Source organism: Tursiops truncatus, chromosome 5 (genome assembly GCF_011762595.2).
Source record: "Tursiops truncatus isolate mTurTru1 chromosome 5, mTurTru1.mat.Y, whole genome shotgun sequence".
NCBI lineage: Eukaryota > Metazoa > Chordata > Mammalia > Artiodactyla > Delphinidae > Tursiops > Tursiops truncatus.
The window spans coordinates 40,840,092-40,863,823 of NC_047038.1; the positions used below are offsets into that span (position 1 = coordinate 40,840,092).

The 23,732-nt window shown below is 46.5% G+C and overlaps 2 protein-coding genes across 4 annotated transcripts in view; both read right to left on the minus strand.

Moving 5' to 3' along the window:
* Positions 1–289: 289 nt before the first annotated feature.
* Positions 290–4,552, minus strand: NKX3-2 (NK3 homeobox 2). Its single transcript, XM_033857458.2, has 2 exons — positions 4,024–4,552; positions 290–2,065 (listed from the first exon to the last, which is right to left on the minus strand). Exons 1-2 carry the CDS (start codon positions 4,481–4,483, stop codon positions 1,542–1,544), a joined length of 984 nt encoding a protein of 327 aa, XP_033713349.1. The 5' UTR covers positions 4,484–4,552; the 3' UTR covers positions 290–1,541.
* A 17,735-nt stretch (positions 4,553–22,287) lies between these two features.
* The window catches only part of BOD1L1 (biorientation of chromosomes in cell division 1 like 1), a 55,695-nt gene continuing 54,250 nt past the window's right edge, over positions 22,288–23,732 (minus strand). For all 3 annotated transcript variants that reach the window (XM_019928491.3, XM_019928490.3, XM_019928489.3), the window contains one exon: positions 22,288–23,549. In XM_019928491.3, the coding sequence (XP_019784050.2) occupies positions 23,432–23,549 (118 nt within the window). In that variant the 3' untranslated portion in view covers positions 22,288–23,431. The remainder of the gene's footprint in view (positions 23,550–23,732) is intronic.

Here is a 23,732-nt window from a genome sequence, read left to right on the forward strand (position 1 = left end):
TATTTGCTCCGGATTCAGTGGGATTCCTCTGTGACTCCTGCAAAGTCCCAGAAATGACGATTCCCTGAGCTGCGCGGATTTAAATGCTTCCTGAGGGTGAGCAGCGAGGAGACTTCCGGGGGGAGCGAGGTGTCCTGTCCTGGACTGAAAACAAGTTGGGAAAATGAGCCCACGTTACCGGTTCCCCCAAAGCCGGACAGAGAGAGGCTCAGAGAAAACACGGCGTCCAGGAGGGCATGTTAAACTAAAAGTTTATAAATTAAAGGAAAAAAAATACAACGAATAGAACTTCCAAATTTCACAAATCTTTTTAAAGTTAATACTCTAGTTGAGTGCACAGTGCCCTTAAGGAGGCGACAAGCGGCGAGGTTGACACGAGGTTGACAGGATCACCTGTCTTAGGTTGCAGGGACAGGGATGAGAGAATCCTGGGTCAGGACGCAGGAGTCGCCGAGGCTAAACGGTAGAGACTGGGCCCAGCGGCCGAACTGCAGAGGACGCCGAGGAAAGGCCGGTCAAGGATATTCACATTGAATACAAAAATAACCATCATTTGAATACAAGCAACTGAAAAGTGCTATAAGTTTTAACCTCTGAAAGAAAGAAGGAAAGAAAGAAAGAAAGGGAGGAAGGGAGGAAGAAAGAAAGGAAGGAAGGAAGGAAGAAAAAGAAAGAAAGAAAGAAAGAAAGAAAGAAAGAAAGAAAGAAAGAAAGAAAGAAAGAAAGAAAGAAAGAAAGAAAAAGAAAAAGAAAGGAAGAAAGAAAGGTTCTGCGAAGGACTCCTGGGTTTCCTCTCTCCTGGTTCGGGGGCTCCCAGGAGCTCCCCCAGTTGGTCGCAGCCTGGACCTCCGAGAGGGAAGATGCGGGGCCCTTGCCCTGCCCTGTGCTCAGAGGCTCCCTTCCATACATTCAGCAACCAATCAGGCGCCCCCACCTGAGCTCTGACACCGGGGAGGGGTGGGGAGGAGGGCCCGCAAACCAAACATTTCATGGTTCAATGAACCCCTAGCCTGGGGCTCCTTGGGGCTGCCAGGGCTCTAAACCCCTTTGTAACAATTGCAATTTCCAAAAATAATAGATATGTAGATACACATAGATTGGTAGCATGGATACCATGAACTAGTGTGGCCTAGCGCACGAAGCTCCCGGCAGGCCTGAAATTCTGGGATTCAGGCTTGTGTGGTCTCCAGGAGTTCTCTCCTCTCTGGGAAACGCCATCCCCAGGCAGACACAATCCAAACCCAACATTATGGTGGTAATAAATAATGTCCAAGGGCTTCCAAGCAAGTGGGGCGGGGGGTAGGAACAGGGTCCCTAGGCCATAGGATGCCTCTGTTCAAACTAGAAAAAGGCGCCCCCCTCTGGGTAGACCCAATCCCGCTGCCAGGGCGCACGTCCTGGAGAGCAGAGCCAGGGCTGGATTTCATCCTCCACCTGCCCCCTCCACGGGGCTCCCCAGTACAGGGCACAACTTGTACAGCCATGAGCGCCCGTCTGGAGCTGGGGCGCGGGGATCATTCGCTGCCTCATCCCAGGCCGGCTCACTGGGTGCCCGCGGCGGCCGCACACGTGGAGAGTGCCCAGCCGGGGAGGCAGTAATAAGGGTAATAGTAGGAGGGCTGCAGTGGCAGCAGCGAGGGAGGCCGCAGCACCTCTCCGGGCAGGTACTGTCTCTGGTCGTCGCGCACCAGCACCTTCACTGCCACCTTCTTGGCGGCGGGCGCCGAGGCCAGTAGGTCGGCGGCCATCTGTCGGCGCTTGGTCTTGTAGCGACGGTTCTGGAACCAGATCTTCACCTGCGTCTCGGTAAGCTTCAGCGACGCGGCCAGGTCTGCGCGCTCGGGCCCGGACAGGTAGCGCTGGTGGTTGAAGCGGCGCTCCAGCTCGAAGACCTGTGCGTGGGAGAAGGCGGCGCGCGAGCGCTTCTTGCGCGGCTTGGGTGCCACGGGCTCCTCCTCCTCCTCTGCGCCGCCCGCGGGCCCACCGCCGCTGCCGCTGCACAACGTGGGCACGCGTGCGCCTCCTGTGCCAACGCCGTCGTCCTCGACCCTCGGGCTGCGGTCGCCTGTGGACACAGTGAGAACAGAAACGAGACACTGTCAGTGCCGCAGAGGAGTGAGGTCCGGCCTCAACCGCTGTGGTCGGGGTGGGGGGCGGAAATACCCTTTCATGCCGCCGGAGTGGTGGGGTGGGCCTGGAAGCCGCGGGTCCGGGAGGCAAGTCTTAGAACCCTGTCCCACTCGCTTCCTGCAGCTAAGCTTGTTGTGAGCCGGCAACGAACTCAGCCGCTGTATCAACGCTGTGCAGCCAAGAGCCAGCTCCTTGCCTTCTCTGGGCTCCAGGCTCCTCGCAGCAATGTGGGCATTGGGCCTGAGCATCCTCGCACACCTTCTCCGCCCTCAGCCCTCAGCCCTCAGCCCTGGGGTTCTAGATGGCGTTTCGGATACCCTCCCTGGGTTCACCCGCCTCCCCACACTCACACTCACACACGCATCGTCACAGCACACACTTGCTGGCTGCGCGGAAAGAGAAAGTGGGGAGATGGATCCTGGAGACAGAAGTATTCGGAGTCTTACGCCCCCATCCACCCGGAATTGTGGGAGGGCTATGGCAATAGGCTGAGTCAAGGCCATGGGTAGGCTTCTCCCTCTCTCTTACAAAGGCAATGAAAGGAGGGCTGGGGTTGAGGGTAGAAGGGTGTCCCTGCTTCGAATCCTTGGACCCTAATCTGACGACAGCTCCTCTGCCTCTTCCCCGCTCTCCCCGCAGAACCCTAGCAGGGAGGTCCAGCACTCTGGCCTGCAGCAGATAATATTTGCTTGGGGCCAGCATGAGGCCTACAGCACCGTCCAGCTGACGGGGCAGGCACGGGGGTCTTTCTGACCAAATGACATGCCAGCTCGTGGTTGAGGAGTTTCCTCCCCCTGCTGAGTCTGGGATGACCTAAATCAAGCCCCTCTGCCTTCAGCTGGCTGCAGGGTTTGCCTCCAGCTCTTGGGTCCTCAGACCGGCACTGGTCTCCTGGGCCTGGGGTCTGGGAAAGCTAAAGAAACCCTCCTCCCGAAGCTCGGGCTCGGTTGGCCTTTGGCCCACTTGAAATTATCCCCCGTTACCTAGAGTCTGTCATACAGAGTGAAGTAAGTCAGAAAGAGAAAGACAAATACCGTATGCTAACACATATATATGGAATTTAAGAAAAAAAAATGTCATGAAGAACCTAGGGGTAAGACACAGACCTACTAGAGAATGGACTTGAGGATATGGGGAGGGGGAAGGGTAAGCTGTGACAAAGCGAGAGAGAGGCATGGACATATATACACTACCAAACGTAAGGTAGATAGCTAGTGAGAAGCAGCCGCATAGCACAGGGAGATCAGCTCGGTGCTTTGTGACCACCTAGAGGGGTGGGATAGGGAGGGTGGGAGGGAGGGAGACGCAAGAGGGAAGAGATATGGGGACATATGTATATGTATAACTGATTCACTTTGTTATAAGGCAGAAACTAACACACCATTGTAAAGCAATTATACCCCAATAAAGATGTAAAAAGAAAAAAAAAAAGAAATTATCCCTCGTTACCTATCTTTGAGCTGCGGGGCGGGATCTGAGACCTCGAGCTGGGAGCATCTCTGATCTCTGGGCCAGGGCCCGGATACTGGCTACCCGAGGTTTCTGGGACTCTCGCTCTTTCCTTTCCTCGATTTTGGGGATTTGGAGACAGACTCTGGACTCAAAGCCAGGGTGCAGTGGTTCTCTCCCAGTCTGGTCTAAAGCACACTGCCCCACGACGTCGTCTGAGGCTATACCCCAGGACGCAGCGTTCTGAGGAGTTTCTCGGTCCTCTCTCGGGCTCAGTTGCCAGAGGCTTAGAGCAGCCCGCGCCGATGCGCAGAGCTTAGGGTCTTGGCTAACCAGGGGGCCCAGGGAACAAGGTGCTAACAGCAGGCCCACCCCACTCGGCGTGGTTGCTCTCCTTGCCCAGCCCCTCAGCCCGGCCCCCTTCCCCGCGAAGCCTTAGCCGACCTGAGACGCTGGCCGACATCTCACTGTCGCTCCGGCCCGCGGCTTCCTCCTCCAGGTCCTTGGCTGCGGGAAGCTCACAGACCGGCTGGCCGAGGCCCAGGGTCGCCCCTGTACGGCAGGCCCCGCTGGCCCCCGGCGGGTCCGCGCAGCGCCGCCCGCCCTCGTTCTCCTCGCTCAGCGCCGAGTCCGAATCCCAGCCTCCCGGGCTCTCCGTGGTCCGCCCCGCAGCCGTTCTGGTCCCAGGAGGCGACGCCAGTAGAGAGTCCTCGGCGCCCCCCAGCGCGCCCGCGTCTGTCTCCCCAAAGAGCCGCCAGCAACAGACAGCGGGCGCCGCTGCCACCGCTGTACCGCCGGGTACGGGGCGCCCCTCCGTCGCGGGCAGCCCGCCGCGCTCCTCTTTCTTGTTGAGGATCGCCTGGATGGAGAAGGGCGTCAAGGTGTTGGCGCCGCGCACAGCCATCTGCGCCGCGGGCCGGAGCGGCCGGCCGGGCGGGCGGCTGGGGCGCGGGGCAGCTCCGAGCTGAATGGAGCGCGCGGGCCGCCGCAGCGCGAGTGAGCCCCGCGAGCGAGGCCCCTGCAGCCCACTCCTGGGCTGCCCAGCAGCCTCCGCCCCCCTCTGGCCCCGGATCAGCGCCGACCCTCACTCCCACTTCCGAGGCCCACCCCGCCCAGAGACCCCCTCCCCCCCAATCCAGCGCCAGAAGTTCTCCTTTCGCAGCTCAGCTGGATTATCTCATCGCCTCGCGCCTTTAGGGGCGGGCCGGGGTCTGGCCCTCGGAGGACTTGGGGGGAGGATCAGTGAGGCCCCTCTGCGGCTGCAGTCCCCTCCTGAGCGCCTCCGGGGTGCACGGCCCGAGTCACTTTTTCTTTGCGCCTCTGTCTCTTCCCCGCCTGCAGGATTTCGCTTCAGGATCGTCGTCTCCTTTCCCTGCTGGGCCGGCTCTTCCGGAGCCCACCCCCAGCGGCGGCGGCGACGACGGCCGCTGGATTCCGAGAGGCTCGGGGCACCCTTTTACCCCTTGTCTTGGTTTTATCTGTTTCTTCTCTCTTTCCTTCCTCAGAGTTCCACCGTAGCCCACCCCCCCACACACCCCCGCCCGGGTGTCATTCCTCACTGCTGAGGGACAGCCTCAGGCCACGCCCCTTCACTGGGCTGTCCCGGGAGCTCCCGGCCGCCCATTGGTTGGCTCTTGCTGGACGACGTCGACTTGAACAGACAAAACGGGGCACGCTGCGCGGAGAAAGTCAGGGTCTGACTTAACCCCTTTCCTCCCAAGCCTGGTCCTCGAAGCATCCTCCAGCAACAGAGAGGCTCACCCACCTAGACACGCTAAAAAACCACGATTCTTACCTCTACAGATGTAGCCACCTATTCTAGCACTTTTATGGAACACGATATTTAGTTGACTCAGATCTGGGAGGGAAACCCAAAGTTAACGCAGTTCCGTAAAACGCGCGTAATTTCTGTTCTCTAGGGAGGTTTATCGATTCGAAGAATGAAATGCTTCTTCTTCTCCCCTTATACTTTCGCGGATTCCTCACTGGAATATTAATTATTTTCTCTGAAATAATAAGTGAATTAAAATCACTGTAGAAATAGTTTTCTTTCCTCACCGGATTTTATTTGTTTCAATTTCTATAGAAGAATTAAAAAGAAAAAGATGGTAGAGATAGAGCTAAAGTCAGGAGAGAAATTAGAGGGCATCTTTGGGAGAGTTTCTGGAAATTGCGCGGTCATTTCCCTGGGCTGTCAAAATTGAATGCACTTGGAGTTTGCTAAATTTTACACGAGGAAGAAAATTGAAACTTTGTTCTTTAAATATTCTGTTACTTGTGAGTTGAAAAAATATGTTTTTGTTTAAAAGAATATCTGGAAACTACCATAGTAAAGATTCTGAACTGATGACATTAATTCGCTTTAAAAAAAATGAGTAGTGCATTATTTTATGTAATAGAAGAAGCCAGGCTAAGAAACACAAATATTGTGGATATCTCAAAACATTTGTTGCCTATTTATATTATTTATTTTTAAATGAAGAAGTTGTTTAAGGAACATACTTCACTGTCTTCCGTAAATTTTACCAGAGATTTAAATTAAAACCAAATACACAATTTGAACCATTAAATACGTTTAAAGAACTGTGATTTTAATTTAGTAAATTGCTGAGATTGGTGTTTTTGGTGCCACTAAAACAAATAATATTCGCCCTTGTAGCTTTCTTTTTGGTAGTTGTTTTTCTACACCTCAGGATGAAATACATTAGTAGTTTTCAGGGTCAGTGGCCGGGGGGGGGGGGCGCTTCACAGCATCTATACTTTCCAGCATTTCAGCCACGTGATGCTCTTTTGCATCCCAAATACACTACAGTGCACATCCTGTAGTGTATTTGGGGGGGGGGAGCCTCATCCTTGAAGAGTTCATTGCCCATTTATAGCTCTTTACTGCTACTTCAGTTTTGAGGGAAAGGTGTTTAAATTTGGTGTCAGTAGGTGGCAAGTGTAAGGAACGGGATGCTCTTCAGGCCCAGAGGGGGAACAGAACAGATGCTTAAGAGGTTTCAAAAGAAATGTCCTTTCTTTCCTCCCGCGGACCTTCATTTATTAAGTTACACCCCTCTCCCACCACCCTAGACAATTTGTAATTACTCTCTGGGGGCGAGTTGAGGAGGAGATTGACTGACACAGGTCACCCAGAAGAAGAGAAACGGGCAGGTGTGAACTGCCTGTCGCAAACAGCCATCCCTTTGTGGGGTTAGGACTTGATGTGGACAAATATAGAATGACTCCGGACACACAGGCAGGCAGAGATGTTTGCGGGTTGAGTGACTGAGTAGTAGAGTGAATTTGGGGGCTATACAAAGACTTACTTGAATATATAACCACCACTTAGTTGCCCCTCCCCGCCAATTTTTTTAAAGAACCCCAAATCAAAGTAGAATATACCCCTCGCCACAGGCTTGGATAGAGGTTTTCAAAGCTTAGAAAGATGCAATTCGGTGATTTTGAATTGTCCGTTTTTTGGTGTGTGCCCAGGGTATAAGAAAGTGGCCGCATTCCGAGTCTTCAGGAGGCTCACAGAGAGGGAGGCTCGTGTCATCTCGGGCAACTGCGGCGGTTAGTCAATCTTTAGGTCTGGGGAATGGCTGCAGGCAGGGCCGGGAGTTGGGTGTTGGAGGAGAGTAAACACACGGGTCTGGAACTACCACTAGAAGCTGTTGGTGGGGTTGGGTGGGAATGAAAAGGCTTTGGGGGCCGGTGAGAGGAGGTGGACGGATGCACAGAGGCTTCCCCGGGTACGTGCAGAGTCAAGGCCGGCGAGTGGGGGTGTGGGGCGAGGGCTCAGCAGGTCAGCGCATGTCGCAGGGCTGAATATCGCGGCGATAGGGGCGCGCCGGGGCCCCGCTTCCAGTTCATAAAGGGCGATTTGCTCCGCGCTTGACCGAGAGCTCCGGGGACCCACGGCTGCCTGACGGCGCCTGAGGTTCGGTGGGCGCCGCGCTCCGGCCTGGGCCGGCCCCGGGAATTTGCGGAGCTCCGGACGCCCCTCGGCCGGCCAGTCTTCGAGGGGGCGCCTGGCTTGCTCTGAGCCGGTGCGTTCCTCCACGGCCCCTCGCTCAGCTCTGTCCTTCTCCTTTCCGACTTCCACCCTCGACCTCCCCTTCCTGCTCGTCAGTTTGGTTCCTGCGCGCCCCCTACATGCCGTACCCTCCAGCCCCGGGAGCAGCCTCGAGCCGAAGCGCTGCCGGATGGTAGGGCTTCCGCGGGCCGCGGCGCAGCGCAGGATGAGGGTGGAAGAGCCGAGGGCCCCGGGAGGAGGCAAACCCCATTACTCGGGCGCACGCCGCAAGCTGCTACGCACGCTCCCGCGCTCCCGGGACCCGAGTCCGCAGGGATTTTCCTGTGGGGCCACCGCGCGCAGCGTCCCTGCCGCCCTCCACCTGCGCCCGGGGCAGGATGGAGGGAGATCCGGAGAGGAGACCGTCTGCTGTGCCCAGAGCGGCCCGAGGGCGAGCGCCAGAGGCTGTTTTGCAGTGGGAGGCCAAGCGCGTCTCTCAGACGCCAACGGCGGTGACCGAAGTCACCTGCCGTCTCTTGGCCACGGTTTCCAGTCCCTTAAAACGAGGGTTTTTACCCGGTGCTCTCCGATGCCGTTGCTAAGTTGCCCGAGTTGACGGGCAGGGAGAGGATGCCGGTGCTGGCTCGCCTGGTAGGAGCCAGATCCAGGCAGGCCGCGCTCGGCACTTACCCTCTGTCCCTATCCACAGGCTCCCGAGGGCACTCCAAGCATCCGAAGAATCCCAAGCATCAAGCAACACGCCACTTTCCCGCCAGCAGACACTGGCTCCTGGGTTCCTAGGTCATCCATTTTCAGACCCCACCAGGATTTTTCTCGTACGTGGTCCAGGTATATCAGACCATTACTATAGGCCGAGGTAGTTTTATATTTAAACAAATGTTGCTCACCAACGATGTGCCGGGACCGTAGCTTATTGTTTTCTTTAGTCTACATAACCCTGAGGGTGGAGTGAATAGAAGACATTATTATCCCTATTTTACAGATGAGGAAACTGAGACTCATGGAGTTTAAATGATTTCACCATCAGTAAGCAGCTAAATCAGGATTCAAATCTGACTTTGTGTAATGCCAACCCAGCTGGGTTTTCTACTCTAACCGCTTTTTCTCATAAACCTTCATGTTTATTCTCATTAAATGTTTCCCATCGTCTTCCTTACTTATTTCTATGCTACGCATTCATCAGAAAAGGAACTTCGAACTTAAGGAAATCAAAGAAAGAATTAGGCAGGAAAATCTAACGATTTTTTCAGTTTCGTACTTTTGAAAATAAAGAACGCTAAGGCCTGTGGATCTGAACCTAAACCTTGTTATGTAGAAGGAAAGAAATACGCCATTGTTATTCTAATTAATAAACTAAACCATGTGTAGAGGGAGACAGCAGGTGATGGAAGTTCCGTTGAGTTCAGAAATATGGGGACCTGGGTTTTGCTCGAGGCTCCTGAGATGCTGCGATACGTCCTCACGGAAGACATTGTTCCTTTGGAGTTAGTTTTCTTACCTGTAAAAAGCCAGATTTGGAAATCACCTCTCAGGCTTAAAAAGAAAAGTACCCTTTTCGCCTGGGTACAGTGGAGGACGAGCGCCACCTAGCGGGCACCTCTGAGGGATGCGAGGATATACCAAGGTAGAGAAGTAGTGTGATAAGTAGAGTCAAAAAGAGAATGTTGGTTTCATAAAACGGAATGTTTTTGCTCCTAGTTTTATGTTTCCACAGTCTCATGTTGTCAGGGATATAATAACCTAGGTGTTCCATTGAAGAGGCTCAGCCAGACACAGTCCGGATCCCCACTGAAGACTCACCTCCCTCAAGGGGAGGGGGAAACGATGGGGGCGGTTGCAGTGGGAGCTCAGAGATCTCCTGGTCTAACATCTCCTTGATTCCTCTCTGCTAGCTCCGCTGACTGCCTCTCATGCAAACTGGACCCGGGCACCCGCTGGATGGCGATATAAGGTACATGCAGTCTGTGAGATTTACTGGAGCCATAGGCAAGTTTTTCATTTTTTTCAGAAGCTAACTTTTCCATGAGACTAATTGGGGTATTTCACCCTAAACATCAATAAGTTCTGGCATTGCAAACAAGTCTGTCTTGTCTCTCAGATTTTGTTTCTTCATTTGGGTTGTCAGTTAAGACAGTGGGTGGATGATGATGCTATTTGAGGGGGCAGTTAAGGAGAAGAAGAAGATCTGAGTGGATAAAGGGGAAGATGCTATGTGCTGTTACTTGTACTGAGTTTGAGATGCTTGTAAAATAACAAGCAAGTCTTCTGAATTTACTGTATTTCTGTCTCTAAGTAACTATCCTGAGGGCCTTCGTGGTGTTATGCAGGTTCCCTTATAAATTTTCCAGCCAATTTCCTTTTCTGTAGTCTCTTCCTATCATTTATTTAAAAATGTTCAACAAATATTTGAGTGCTTACTGTGTCTCAGCTACTGTTCTAGGCTCTGGGGCTCATGGCCCTGTAAGACACTACTCTCAATAGGCTAACATTCAAGTGGAGAAATATCAAGAAGCAAATGCCTGCATAAAGCAATGGAGGAAACATCAGATGGTGTAAGTGCTCTGAAGAAAATTAGAATGATCTGACAGAGGGTGATTTGGGGTTATTTAAAAAAAGAAAAGAAAAATTTTTTAATTTATGTTTTTGTTTTGTTTTTTCCAACTCCACGCCTCTAAATTTATGTTTTTATTTCAGTATAGTTACATTACTTTCAGGTGTACAACATAATGATTTGATATTTGTAGAGATTATACTCCATTTAAAGTTATTATAAAATATTGGTTCTGTTCCCTGTGCTGTATATTACATCCTTGTGTCTTATTTATTTTACACTTAATAGTTTGTACCTCTTAACCTCCTTCCCCTATCTTGCCCCTCCCCCATCCCCCCACCCACTCCTCTCTGCACTGGTAAGCACTACTTTGTTGTATGTATCTGTGAGTCTGTTTCTGTTCTGTTATATTCATTTGCCTGTTTTATTTTCTAGATTCCACATATAAGTGAAAACATACAATATTTGTCTTTATCTGACTTACTTCACTAAGCAGGATACCCTCCAGATCCATCTATGTTGATGCAAATGGCAAAATTTCATTCTTTTTGTGGCTGAGTAATATTCCTCTGTGTGTGTGTGTGTGTGTGTGTGTGTACACCACATCTTCTTCATCCATTCTTCTGTTAATGGACACTTAGATTGCTTCCTTATCTTACCTATTATAAAAATGCTGCTATGAACATTGGGGTGCATGTATCTTTTCGCATTAGTGTTTTCATTTTCTTCACTTATATACCCATATGAACGATATGGTAGTTCTGTTTTTTTAAAAAAAAACTTTTATATTTTATTTTTATTTATTTATTTATTGGCTGCACCGTGGGCCTTATGGGATCTCAGTTTCCCAACCAGGGATTGAACTTGGGCCACGGCAGTGAAAGCCCTGAATCCTAACCACTAAGCCACCAGGGAACTCTATTTTAATTATTTGAGGAACCTCCATACTGTTTTCCATAATGGTTGTATCAATTTACATTCTACCAACAGCATACAAGAGTTCCCTTTTCTCCACATCCTCGCCAACGTTTGTTCTTTTTGTTCTTTTTGATGATAGCCATTCTGACAGGTGTGAGGTGATATCTCATTATAGTTTTGATTTGCATTTCTCTGATGATTAGTGATGTTTAGCATCTTTCCATGTGCCTATTGGCCATCTGTATGTCTTTGGAAAATGTCTATTCAGGTCTTTTGTCCATTTTTTTTTGGTCCATTTTTTAATCAAGTTGTTTGTTTTTTTGATATTGAGTTTTATGGGCTATTTATATATTTTGAATATTAACCCCTTATCGGTCATATCATTTGCAAATATTTTATCCCATTTAGTAGAGTGCTGAAACTTAATTTTATTTTTATTTATTTTATTTTTTTTGCAGTACCCGGGCCTCTCACTGTTGTGGCCTTTCCCGTTGCGGAGCACAGGCTCCGGATGCGCAGGCTCAGCGGCCATGGCCCACGGGCCCAGCCGCTCCGCGGCATGTGGGATCTTCCCGGACCGGGGCATGAACCCGTGTCCCCTGCATCGGCAGGCGGACTCTCAACCACTGCGCCACCAAGGAAGCCCTACTTTTATTTTTAATTAATTATTTTTATTGAGATATGTTTGACATATAACTTTGCATAAATTAAAAAAAAATAAATTTAACTATAGTTGATTTACAATATTGTGTTAGTTTCAGGTGTACAGCTTCAGATTCTTTTCATTATAGGTTATTACAAGATACTGAATATAGTTCCCTGTGCTATACAGTAAATAACATTGTATAAATTTAAGGTATACTGCATGTTGAATTGATACATTTATATGTTGTAAGAGGATTGCCCTTGTAGGGATAATTAGCATCTACACATATTTATTACTTCTTTTTAGTGGTTGGAATAACTAAGATCTAATCTAGAAAGTTTGGTGATTATAATGCAATATCGTCATCTATGTTCCCTATACTGTGCATTAGATCTCTTTTACTACTCATTGCATCCCCCTTAAGCATCTGTCCTATTGCCCTTCACATTCCCTGATAACTACATTTAATACCAGAGATTTATCTTTAGATAGGAGATACTAGAATATGGTTTTATGTCGGTGTAAATAACCCAATAGAGAAAGATTTTTTTTTAAATTATTCCAGTAACCCAATTTTAAAAAAAAATATGTATTTAATTTTTGGCCACACCACGCAGCATGCAGGATCTTAGCTCCCTGACCAGGGATCGAACCCATGCCCCCTGACCCTTAGGAGCACGGAGTCTTAACCACTGGACCCCCAGGGAAGTCCCAAGAAGGATAACTGATAATGCAGAAGAGAAGAGGAAACTGCAAAGTCCTTGAGAAAGTGGGAGCAGTTGGTCTCTGGTAAAAGAGAATGATATAGATGCTTTTAGGCTGGTTACTGTGGTGACTGACAATGACGTAATAATAACCATGGTTGGCATTTACTGAGCACATACTATGAGCCAGGTACTGTTCAAATGCTTAATGCTTATTACTTTATTTAGTTCTCTCAACAAGTATGAGGCAAGCTGAGCACAGAGAGTGGGGCAGGGAGGATTAGGGGGATAGGGAGAAGGTGCAAAAAGCCGTTTGGGACAATGGGAAGGGAAGAAATCAGGGTAGTTAGGTGGAACAGCTGAGCAGGAGTGAGGGTATATTTGAGATTCATGTCCATGACCTTAAATTGTGACCCAAAAAAAAAAAAAAAAGTGTGACCAGTTAGCACAGGTGTGTGCTTTTCTCCAGCAACATTCCCTTGCTCAGGGAAACAGAGACACACAGATACACACACACACACACACACACACACACACACACACACACACACACACTCACATAGCATAGGTTGGGTAGATAGTTGGGCTACTCAAGGTGGGGCCATTGCTGGATCATTAACAAGAGCAGCCAGGAATTTAAGGCTGTTTGTGAGGGAGGGCTTAGAATCATGGAACCTAAGCTGGATCAGGGCAAAAATAGTGACTCAAAGTGATTGATCGATTCAGGATCAATGGTTTCTTTTTTTTTTTTTTTTTTTTTTTTTTTGTGGTACGCAGGCCTCTCACTGTTGTGGCCTCTCCCGTTGCGGAGCATAGGCTTAGTGGCCATGGCTCACGGGCCCAGCCGCTCTGCGGCATGTGGGATCTTCCCGGACCGGGGCACGAACCCGTGTCGCCTGCATCGGCAGGCGGACTCTCAACTACTGCACCACCAGGGAAGCCCGGATCAACGGATTCGAAGTCCTGAATGAGTAAAACACTTGCTGGAGTCTGAGTGTGAGTATTAGGGTTGTGAGTTGGAAAGAGGAGTGGTCATAGATTTGGGTACTTAGTCGAGTTCCAGAGGTCCGCAGGTTATCAGTGACACAGAGGTCAAGGTTGATGCTGGTGGGTGGAGCATTGACTCCTGGGGGCACTGCCTGACTTCCCCTAGCTCCTGACACAGCCGAGTGACTCCTGATGTTCCTCTGAAACCCCTCAAAACCTTCACTCCTGTTCCTACCGCCTACAGGCCGTCTGTCCTATTCCTCATTGTGGAGACCCCACTGACCCACCAGGTCTGGCAAAGAACACAGAAACAGAAAAATGCACTATTTTAAAAAGATACTGTTCTCCACCTGCCTGGCTCGGCTCACATATTATTTCAGTCCTAAGTCCTTCTGGGAGTCTCCCATCCCTACCTGTTGTGACCTTTTCCTTCTGGAAACAAGGAAACCCTCTACTTTAGAATGATTTGCCCATGCCCCCAACCTGAGCACTTGTCTTTCATTAAACTGACTCATCTGGGCAAGTTGCCACTCAGTGATGATAAAGAAAGATGTGTGATTCAAAAGAGTGGCTTTTTTAGAGTAGCATTTCTTAAATTACAACCCTTTGCAACCTCTTTTCACATTTTTGCCCTCTGTGTGTATCCATCTATAATCTCTATTTACTTAATACCTTTATTAAAATGACTACTTTCCTTCCTTCCTTCTTTCCTTTCTTTCTTATTGAAGTATAGTTGATTTACAAAGTTGTGTTAATTTCTTCTGTACAGCAAAATGATTCAGTTATACATATGTATACATTCTCTTTATTATATTCTTTTCCATTATGGTTTATCACAGGATATTGAACATAGTTCCCTGTGCTATACAGTAGGACCTTGTTGTTTATCCATCCTATAAATAGTTTGCATCTGCTAATCCCAAACTCCCATTCCATCCCTCCCCCACCCCCCTCCCCCTTGGCAACCACTAGTCTGTTCTCTATGTCTGTGAGTCTCTCTCTGTTTTGTAGATAGGTTCATTTGTGTCTAAATGACTACTTTTTAAACTTGAAAAAATCTCATTTTTAAAAGAACGTTTTTATAAATAACATAAATAACGTGAATATGTTCATATATAAATATACACATATATGAAGCATCATTAACCTATTACCAAATATAATATTTTAAAAATATATGTATATAATGCTGATAGAACTGTGTTGATACACTAGTTCAATATAATAGGATGCTGAAGGCTCTGGGCCTGAGGTTGGCTCTCTGTCATAAGGACAGATTGACAAGAGCTAGAGAGACATTACAGCACACCAGCACCAACCTGAGACATTCTCTCTGACGTAAATAGAAAGACTAAAATGGAATTGATCCAACAGAAATGTGTAGGAAAGTTCCCCGAAAGATGTATGCTAGAATGCTCAAAGCCTCTTTCCCCAGTTTCCAAAAACCCTGAAACTACTCAAATGTTCATCAAGAGGAGGATGAGTCAAATGTTGTACCTTCACAGCATAGGATACTACTCAGCCATGAGGATGAGCCACTCCGAGGCTGAAGGCAGCTGTATGGACGAACCTCACGAACATTCACCTGGGTGTCCCCAGTGCCTAGAATGGGCCTGGCACATGGTAGGCTCTTAGCAGATATTTATTAAATGAATGATCTCTTTATTCTCACACAACCTGAGATCAGAGGGACAGGTATCAGGATTTCTATTTACAGATGAGGACTCTGAGACGTAGAGAGGCCAAGTGATTTATTCAAGATCACACAGAGCACAGCTGCTGCATCAGGATTCCCTGCTAAGGCAGCCTGCTTGGTAAAATGTGTTAGCTCTCTAAACTTCCTCACTTACACAGCTGTTCCCTTAGTCTTTTAGCACAAATAACATATTTCAACTTCTTTTGCTGTTGTTAAATCATCTTCTGAGGCCTAATTTGGAGATGTTTATTTCCATTATGGGATATTTTGGACTGGGTTTTGAAAGGGAAAGGGACAGAAGACTGTGCTTTCAGAGAAAGGGGTTTAGGATAGGGGGGAAGCTTACTGGAGAGATTTATGTCGAGGAATTACAGCAAACTCTGTCATTCTGTCTGATAAGTGTGGCTAGAAACAGGAAAGGGAGAACAGGATATGGTGGTAGCACACGGGCTTAATGGAACATCAAGTGAACAGATGGGACTGAGCTGTCCTGGCAACTGTCAAAGGAAGAAGCTTGAGGAGCGATCCCTGCACAAAAGCAGGTGAACCAGGGCTGGAGACACGTGCTTCCTGTACGTTCAAAAAGGGCTCTTAGTGCAGTATCAAAAGCCCTTTCTTTAGAATCAATCCATATTTAGCTCAGAAGGAAGTAGGGGTCTGGGGGGCCGAGGGTGGATTAATTTATTGAGACTTGAATTTCACTTAAAGGTTTTTTTTTTTTTTTTTTAAATTTTAAATGAGCTTATTTATAAAACAGAAACGGACTCACAGACTTAGAAAACAAACTTATGGTTACCAAAGAGGAAAGGTGGAGGCAGGGGAGGGATAAATTAGGAGTTTGGGATTAACATACACACACAATATATAATAGATCAACAAGGACCTACTGTATAGCACAGGGAACTTTACTCAGTATTCTGTAATAACCTATATGGGAAGAGAAGCTGAAAAAGAATAGAAATATGTATATGTATAACTAAATCACTTTGTTGTCTATTTGAAACTAACACAACGTTATAGATCCACTATACTCCAATATAAAATAAAAATGAAAAAAAAGTCTGAAGTGACCAATTATATGTCCTTTTAAACTCCAAGAATGCTTACTGGGGAAAGAATCTTTTTGAAGGATCAGAGGACCCCCAAGTGACAGGGATGAAATAAAAAACAATGTTTGAGGGTAAACAGAGACACATGAGCCCAAAATAGGAAAAGGCAAATTCTTGATGAATACTTCTTTAGGGATGAAAAAAATGTTATTTGACTCTTTCAAGTAAGACTTGTTGAAGAGTGACAAATTGTTTTCTGCAAATAAAAACAACTTTGAGCTTTGATGATATACTTATTTTGAAAGAATGACATTTGCAAAAAAAGCATGGGACAGATTCTGCCAGTGATCAGAGGGGGCACATTTATTAAAAGCTAATGGAGAAGCTGATCCTTCCGGAGATAAAAACTGAGTGAATGAGAACACAGATGATTTCTGCAGAGAATGTGAAAAATGTATTTGGAGTTTCCACTTTAGAAAGCATGGCATATTAGGTATTTGTCAAGGCTCCACTGTAGCAAAACAACCAGATGCTAGACTAATTACAAACTTGAATTGCATCCTTAAAGTGCAGTGCTGAGCTTGCTACATTATAAGGGAAATCCACAAGCCAGTTGTTCTTATATTGAAGTTTAAGTATGTGTAGTAGGGTGGAATAGAGTTGAGTAGTCAGAGGTGTGGCTTTGCCAATTATTAAGCTATCGTCTCTTAGCTTCACATCTACCTTCTATATTCCATGTTGTGTTGGCTGGGCTGGGACTCGGCAAACCCCGCTTCTTCTTAGCCAGATGGCTCTCCAGGTTCTTTCTGCCAATTTGGGGCACTAAGCACAGACTAGGAGGCTGAAGTTGGAGAAGGGACTTGCTTCTCCTTGTTTGGTCACTCTTGTTAGCCTCCCCCCAGCAACGGTTCTTCGCTCCAGCAGTGGCAGCTGATTGCAGACACAGTTGGCTCCAATTTCCCATTTTTCCCCCACTCTAGGACAAGCCACCCTGTCTCGCCAACCCGGCCACACGCCTCAGGGGTCTGCTCATCACCACTACTTGGTTTCTTCTTCAGTTTCCTACCAAACTCCATCTTCTCTTTCTGTTCCCCAAGCCAAGCAGTGATGGTGGTTGCTTTCTGAAGTTACTCTGTATCATGTCAGGATTACTCTTTTGGTCTTTAGTCCTCTAATAGCTACTGAAACCAATTGCCAATATTAAATTATTTATTAAAATAACTGATATAGTTTCTAATAGCTGACTGGACCATGATTGACACGGGTCTGAAATGATTTCCTATAACGTAGTAGGAAGAATATGGCTCTCAACAGGCCTTCAATCCAGCACTGAGAGCTGCTCCTGAGAAAGAAATAAGGTGACCTGGAGTTAAAAATTCTTGTAAATTTGCTAATGATTGGACCCTAGGCAAACAACGAATGGTGTTTGCTAGGGGGAGAGTTGATACTTAGGAAGTACTTTCAACAGGACGTACCTGGTCTGTCCAGGATTGCTTACAGCAACAATACAACAAAGAAAAAATCCCTTTGGAATCTATTGATGTATGGGGCTTAGCTCCTGGGAAAACATCACGCAGGCTGTGTAACCTTCTGAGTAGAGATGTTCAATGACTGAAAAGACTTTTTCCTATGTAAGTAGAGTAGCTGCAGGTATTTTTTTAGAGACTTCTTGTATTAATCTGGGCACATGTGCATCCTGATGAGAAAGGGCCAGGGAAGTAAATTGGCTACCCCGGATCTCCATGCTTCATGGCACCAAGCAACTACTTATATCCTTGAAATTATGAGTAAAGATTTGTGCTGGCTATGGTCTCTGATGAGTCTGATTTGACAGTTGGTCCTTTATGGTATTACAGAGGCCACTTCTCATAATGCTACTGGGGCTTCATCAAAATACAGCAGTAAACAAGCAAGAGGAAGATGGGGGATGCAGATCTTAGAGGCTCCCAAAGATGAGAGTGGTGAAGGGCATCCCCAGGATGGTGCGAGGAGACTCAGGATGAGATGGCGGCCAGCCCAGACTGGGGGCGTGTGACTCAAACGACTAATAGGCTGAAACCTGTTTACAGCCAGATCCTTCGGCCATGGAGCGTCTTTTAAAATCTAGTGGTAACTTCGAGTTTGGCCTGAATTCTTTTTTTTTTTTTTTGGCCTGAATTCTTTAGTAGACTTGGCTTGCCTGGGTCATGCACTGATACACCTCTTGCTTTCTTCTCTATGCTCTAAATGTGAGAGGCAACACATCAAAACTTAGAGATATCTGTTTGATCTTGAGTCTTAAGACACAACAAGATCTAATTCCAAAGTTAAATTTATATTCAATTGCATTAAAATTAACGAAAAAGTACCATAAAGAAAGTGGAAAGATAAACCATCAATTGTGTGTGTGTGTGTGTGTGTGTGTGTGTGTTGTGTGTTTGTTTGGAGGAGTGGTATTTGCAACACATTTACATGAAGGTTTATTATCCAATATATAAAGATATATATATTTATATCTTTATATTAAATATATAAAGAATTCCTACTAGTCAATAAGAAAAACACAAAGAACAAAATGGTAAAATGACATGAACAGGCATATCACAAAAGAAGAAATAAGGATGGAAAATAAACACATGAAAACATATTCAACCTCCTTATAACCAATGCAAATAAAGACCACAATGAGATATTTTACATCCACTAGATAGGCAAAATCAAGAAGTCCTATATTACCAAATGTCCAGTGAGGTAAACACACTGCTGGTAGGAGTACAACATGGTGAAAGCATTTGGGAAGAAATTTGGTTATCTTATGAACCTGAAAATACGCTTACTCTAGGAATTAGCAGTTGTACACTGAAGCAGAAAGCTGAGTGTGTCTTGGCATGGGAAATGGGGATATATATTAATCCCTCAGCCTTTGAAGTGGTTGAGTGGTCCTCTGGTTCACAGGCTAATGGTCGCCTCAGGCAGCAACCAGCCTGCTCCTTCGGCTTCCCTTAATGTGCCTATAAATGTCATCTTCTGTATGTATGATGATAAGTTTGGGAGGCTCTGCCCATAAAATATCCATAGAATATTCATAGAAGCATTGTTTCACCTGGAAACAACCTAAAGACCAGTAACAGGCAAATGAACAGCTTAGTATATTGTGATGTATTCTTTTAACGGAATACTATACAGCAGCAAAAATGTACTAACTGGAGGTATGCATGTTACCATAGCAGGTGTGCACATTACCATAGACGAATTTCAAAGCACAGTGTAGAAGAAAAAAGCAAGTCTCAAATGATCCTTAAAATATGATTCTATTTATGTAAAGTTCGAAAGTATTCAAAACTTAAAATATCGTTTAGGGACGTATATACATATACAGTAAAATGATAAACTTGTATTTAGAGTGGTGGTAAACCTGGGGGCACGCAGGAAGCTTCCAAGGTGTGAGTATCATTCTATGTTTCAATGTGTTGGGGGGCCCATAGCTGGTGTATTAAATAAAGAATGTACAGATTATAACCTGCTGAACAAGGAGGCACAAACCACCCTCAAGGGGTTGGCAGGTAGCTCTTCCGGAATCCGATCACCCACTCTGGGGAAGTGAAGACCCCGGGGTCACTTTGATCAAATGTGCAGTTTCAGTACATTCATACAAAGGAAGTAAAGTCCCAAGATTTGTTGCTTACAGATCACAGATATGGAGGCGGGGTTGAGGGAAGTGCAGTGAGCTGGGGGAAGGGCAGTCCTCTGTCCCAGATCACAAAAGAGCAGGAGATGGAGAGTGGGGTACCAAGCACCTGTTACTTATAAGGTGTTTGGGGCAGAGGTCACTTATTTTTTGAGTACTCAACTCTAAGTGGTTATTTTAAAAGGTTCCCCAGGAAAAGCAAAGCGGGAACTTAGGGCAGGAATCCTCAACTCAGGTTCTTATGTAAATGTCCAGAATCTGGGTGGGAGCAGGGTTGTCAAATAGATGTTAAATTGTTGAGTTTGTGTGTGTGTATGTGGTGTGTGTTACGGGGAGGTAGTAGGGGTTCTAAGGTTTTGACAACCTTGGAAAATTCTGGGTTAAACAAAGTTAGCCAGATTTCTTAGAAATCCATGTGTGCTCGTGTGACTAATGAATTTCCAAGAAGGTCTGCAGTGTGAGGAAGCAGCCTTTGGAGCTATGTATGTGTTTTGTGTGGTTAGAGCTATGTAGATATTATCTGTGTGCTTCTCCTCCTGGAAGTTTCTGGAAGGTTGACTTGGCAGTGAGAATGGGGCCTGTCATTGCCAGCCTGCTCCTCAGCTTTCAAAATGCTCTATTCTTTAGGTCCTAACCTTGCTTCAAGCTCCATTTTATACTTAAACAAAGACTCTCTTGTCCACCAGGAGTTCATCCTTTGGCCGGCTTCTCTCAGGAAGGTAACTTTCTTCCCCGCTGCTGTGTCCCATGGTGCAGTCCCAGGGCAGCACAGCTGTCTGCTGCATGTGTTGTCACCCCTGGGACTGGGGCTCACACTTGTGTCCCTGGTGTTGGGCTAGGAGCTCAACAAATGTGCATCCCAGCGCAGCAGTTTCAGCAGGAAGACACTGGCTATACAACCATTTCCTTCCCCTGAGAAAAGTGTCTCACTCAGTGTATCAGGAAACACTTCCTGTGCTTGATTTAATTACACAAGGATAGCTAAGCAGTAATTTTAGGAAATGTAAGGTGCTCTCGCACTCAGGATGAACAATAAATAAAAAACAGATGAAAATTAAATCATTGAGCTCGAATCATCCCCCCACCTCATCGCAAATCAGTTAGGTTTTCAGTTGTGGAGATGTTTGGGGATTCCTCCACTATATCATGGTCCTGCCGTGAGTGAGCCTGCTGTTGAGGTAGGAAGATCCATCCTCCCTCTGTTGGGGCTTTGCAGAAAGAACCTGGACCTGGGGTTAGAAGACAGGAGTTCAGTCCCAACTTGGCTCACTGTGAGATCACCAGACGGCCATTCCTAATGGCTGGCCTTGGCAAGCTGGAGTTAGTAGGTTCTAATCTTGAAGAAGTCTAGGTGATGAGGGGGGGAGTCCAGCAGCATCGCCCTGAAGAAAGAGGACTGAAGTAGGCAGGGAAGGACCAGCTTCAGCTGCAGAGGAACTGGCTGCATTACTTTCAGTCAGGGGACAGGCTGCCCCTTTGGGACGTCCCGCTGCATTGGCCCAGCCTTGTGTCAGCTCCACAGATGTGTGACTGTTCAGGTTGCCTACAGAGGAGCAACGAGGCATGGCAGTGGTCACTAAGCTGAGATGAGGGAAATGGAGAGTTTGAGGTGGTGTGAAAGTGTTTCCCAGTGGGATCTCGGGGGGAAGCTCCTGGCATTTTGGGCTGTGGAGTCAGGGGCTGTTCTGTGCATTGTAGGACACTCAGCATTCCCAACCTCCTCCCTTCTACTAAATATGGACCAGTGATGCCAAATCCTTGTAATGACCAAGAACTGCTCCTGTGTAGTTCCAGTGCCCCATGGGGTGGCAGCTCCTCCCTACACGGGTTTCAGAACCGCTGGAGGTTAAGTGACCCAGCTGAGTTCCCCACCAGACGATTCCTTATGCAGCTGCAATGTTTACTTCCAACTTTGTTAAGAGGCTGCATTTCCTCACCACCCAGCTACTCAGTCCCGTAAGGTCGTGCCTAGGGAGGGCGTTACTAAATGGAATAAGACTGGTTTCACGTGGAGAATACATTCTCGGGTGAGCACTTCTGGTGAACCAATCTAGAACCATCTAGTGCGAAGATGGTTTGCCAAGGAGTTTGGAGCCTTGGAACCCAGTCTGGCTTCTTACCCTTAACTAACTTTGAGCTTTGGTTAAACTCAACCATATAAATGGAAATAAGGAGTTCTCACATTCCTTGTCTCCCAAACCCCTTCCAGATCTAACATTCAATTCTACCGAGAGAGAGGCCATCACCGACTCAAATTTGAATGTGAAAATGGAACAATATATCTAAGACCAATTATTTAGAGAGATGAAACAGTTTTCACAGGGAGAAATTTTAAAATAGGGGGAAAAAAATTCTTACCACTCAAGTTTTGGGAAACATTTTATAATTTATATATAAAATCTCAGTAAGAAACAATGTAAAATGACAGAAATATCCAACTTACATTAAGAGTTCAAAAAAAAAATCACACACACTGAATGTAAATTTTAATTATAAAACAAGAATATGAACAAAACATTTTAAAACAATCTCAATTATTTGGCAACTCATCACATCATTGCTAGAGGCAAATTTGATCTTAAGAAAAGCTTAATCTTATGAAAAACTTAAGTTTGCTCATATGAGAGTTAAAACATGTTTAAAAAAGAATCTGGCAATAAAGCCAGTTTCTATCTTGAAATAACTGTGTATAAAATAACATATAATCCTGAAGCTCGATAAACAGGAGTGACTTTAATCTTCAATGCATTTCTCTTCACTGAAAAAGACATTATGGAAAGAACATGGGGCAGCACAGAGAGGAATGGACACCGACACAGGGGTTTATGCTGCAGGTAACAGATGTAATTTTACTTGAACCGGAACCTCCTACGTCAGTGGGGCTGGTAGTAAAGTCAGAGATGCGAGTATAATCTAGAAACAAGTTACATTCTTAAAAAACAGAATCACAACTGTGAACAGAAAAGCAATGGAGACCCCTTCTTGAGCTAAACTACTTTACTCATACATGCGAGAAGAGTCTGTATTTCCTGCCAGATGAAATTCAGATAGTTACAGGGCAGGCAGAGTCCTAAAACATCTCTACTAATGACTGCATAGCATTTAAAACCCTTTTTTTTATTAAAAAAAATAAAATAAAATAAACAGATATATAGTAAAGTTCACAGATAAGTTTTCTCTGTAAAATAAATAAAGTGTTCATTGATTAGCATCATACATACAGTAAAATACAACCTGTTTTTACATGTTTATATACTGTACACAGATTACCAATTGGCAGCCTGGTGTCTGATGGGCTGGAAGGGTTTGCGTGAGTGATGTGTCACATCGGGAAATCCCAATTTCAAATGTTAAAATATACAACTACTTTGTTTTGAGTTCAGGTACAAAGTAAACTTATTTTCCTTTATCTGAAATAAATGTACATAATACTTCTATGAACAATAGTTTATAAAGCTGTTTAAAACATAACAAGAAAAAGCTTGCACCTAGGAACTTGGAGCACATGCACGGCCTTCCCCTGGTTAAAAACGACAGCCTGTGGCCCTGAGGCTTGTCCCTCTTCTCTCTACCGTGTCCCCTTGTGGACCAGCCAGGGGTGGCCGCAGTCAGATTACCGCTTTGCCTTCTTCACCGGGGTCTCCTCCACCCTCTGCTGGCCTCTGGTGCGTGCCCCGGGAGGGCTGGCTTCTCTCTTGCGTTTGGTAGGAGGGGAGAGCTGTGCCTTTGATCTGCAGTAAACAAAAGTCAAGGCCGTGGTAAGACTTAGAAAGAGCTGCTTCAAATAATTTGGGAGTTCTTCAAAAATTGGAAGATTTTTGACATTGAGAGCCAAGAAGAGAAAACCTGGATAAGGTCCACACAGGACAAGGAGACTCTAGAAGAGCCTATGCTGACAGCCTCACATCCTAACA

Coding starts and splice junctions, on each gene's coding strand:
- NKX3-2 (XM_033857458.2), bottom strand. CDS start 4,483: ATGGCTGTGCGCGGCGCCAACACCTTGACGCCCTTCTCCATCCAGGCG. Junction 2,066..4,023: donor GATGTCGGCCAGCGTCTCAG/GTCGGCTAAGGC, acceptor CTGTGTCCACAG/GCGACCGCAGCCCGAGGGTC.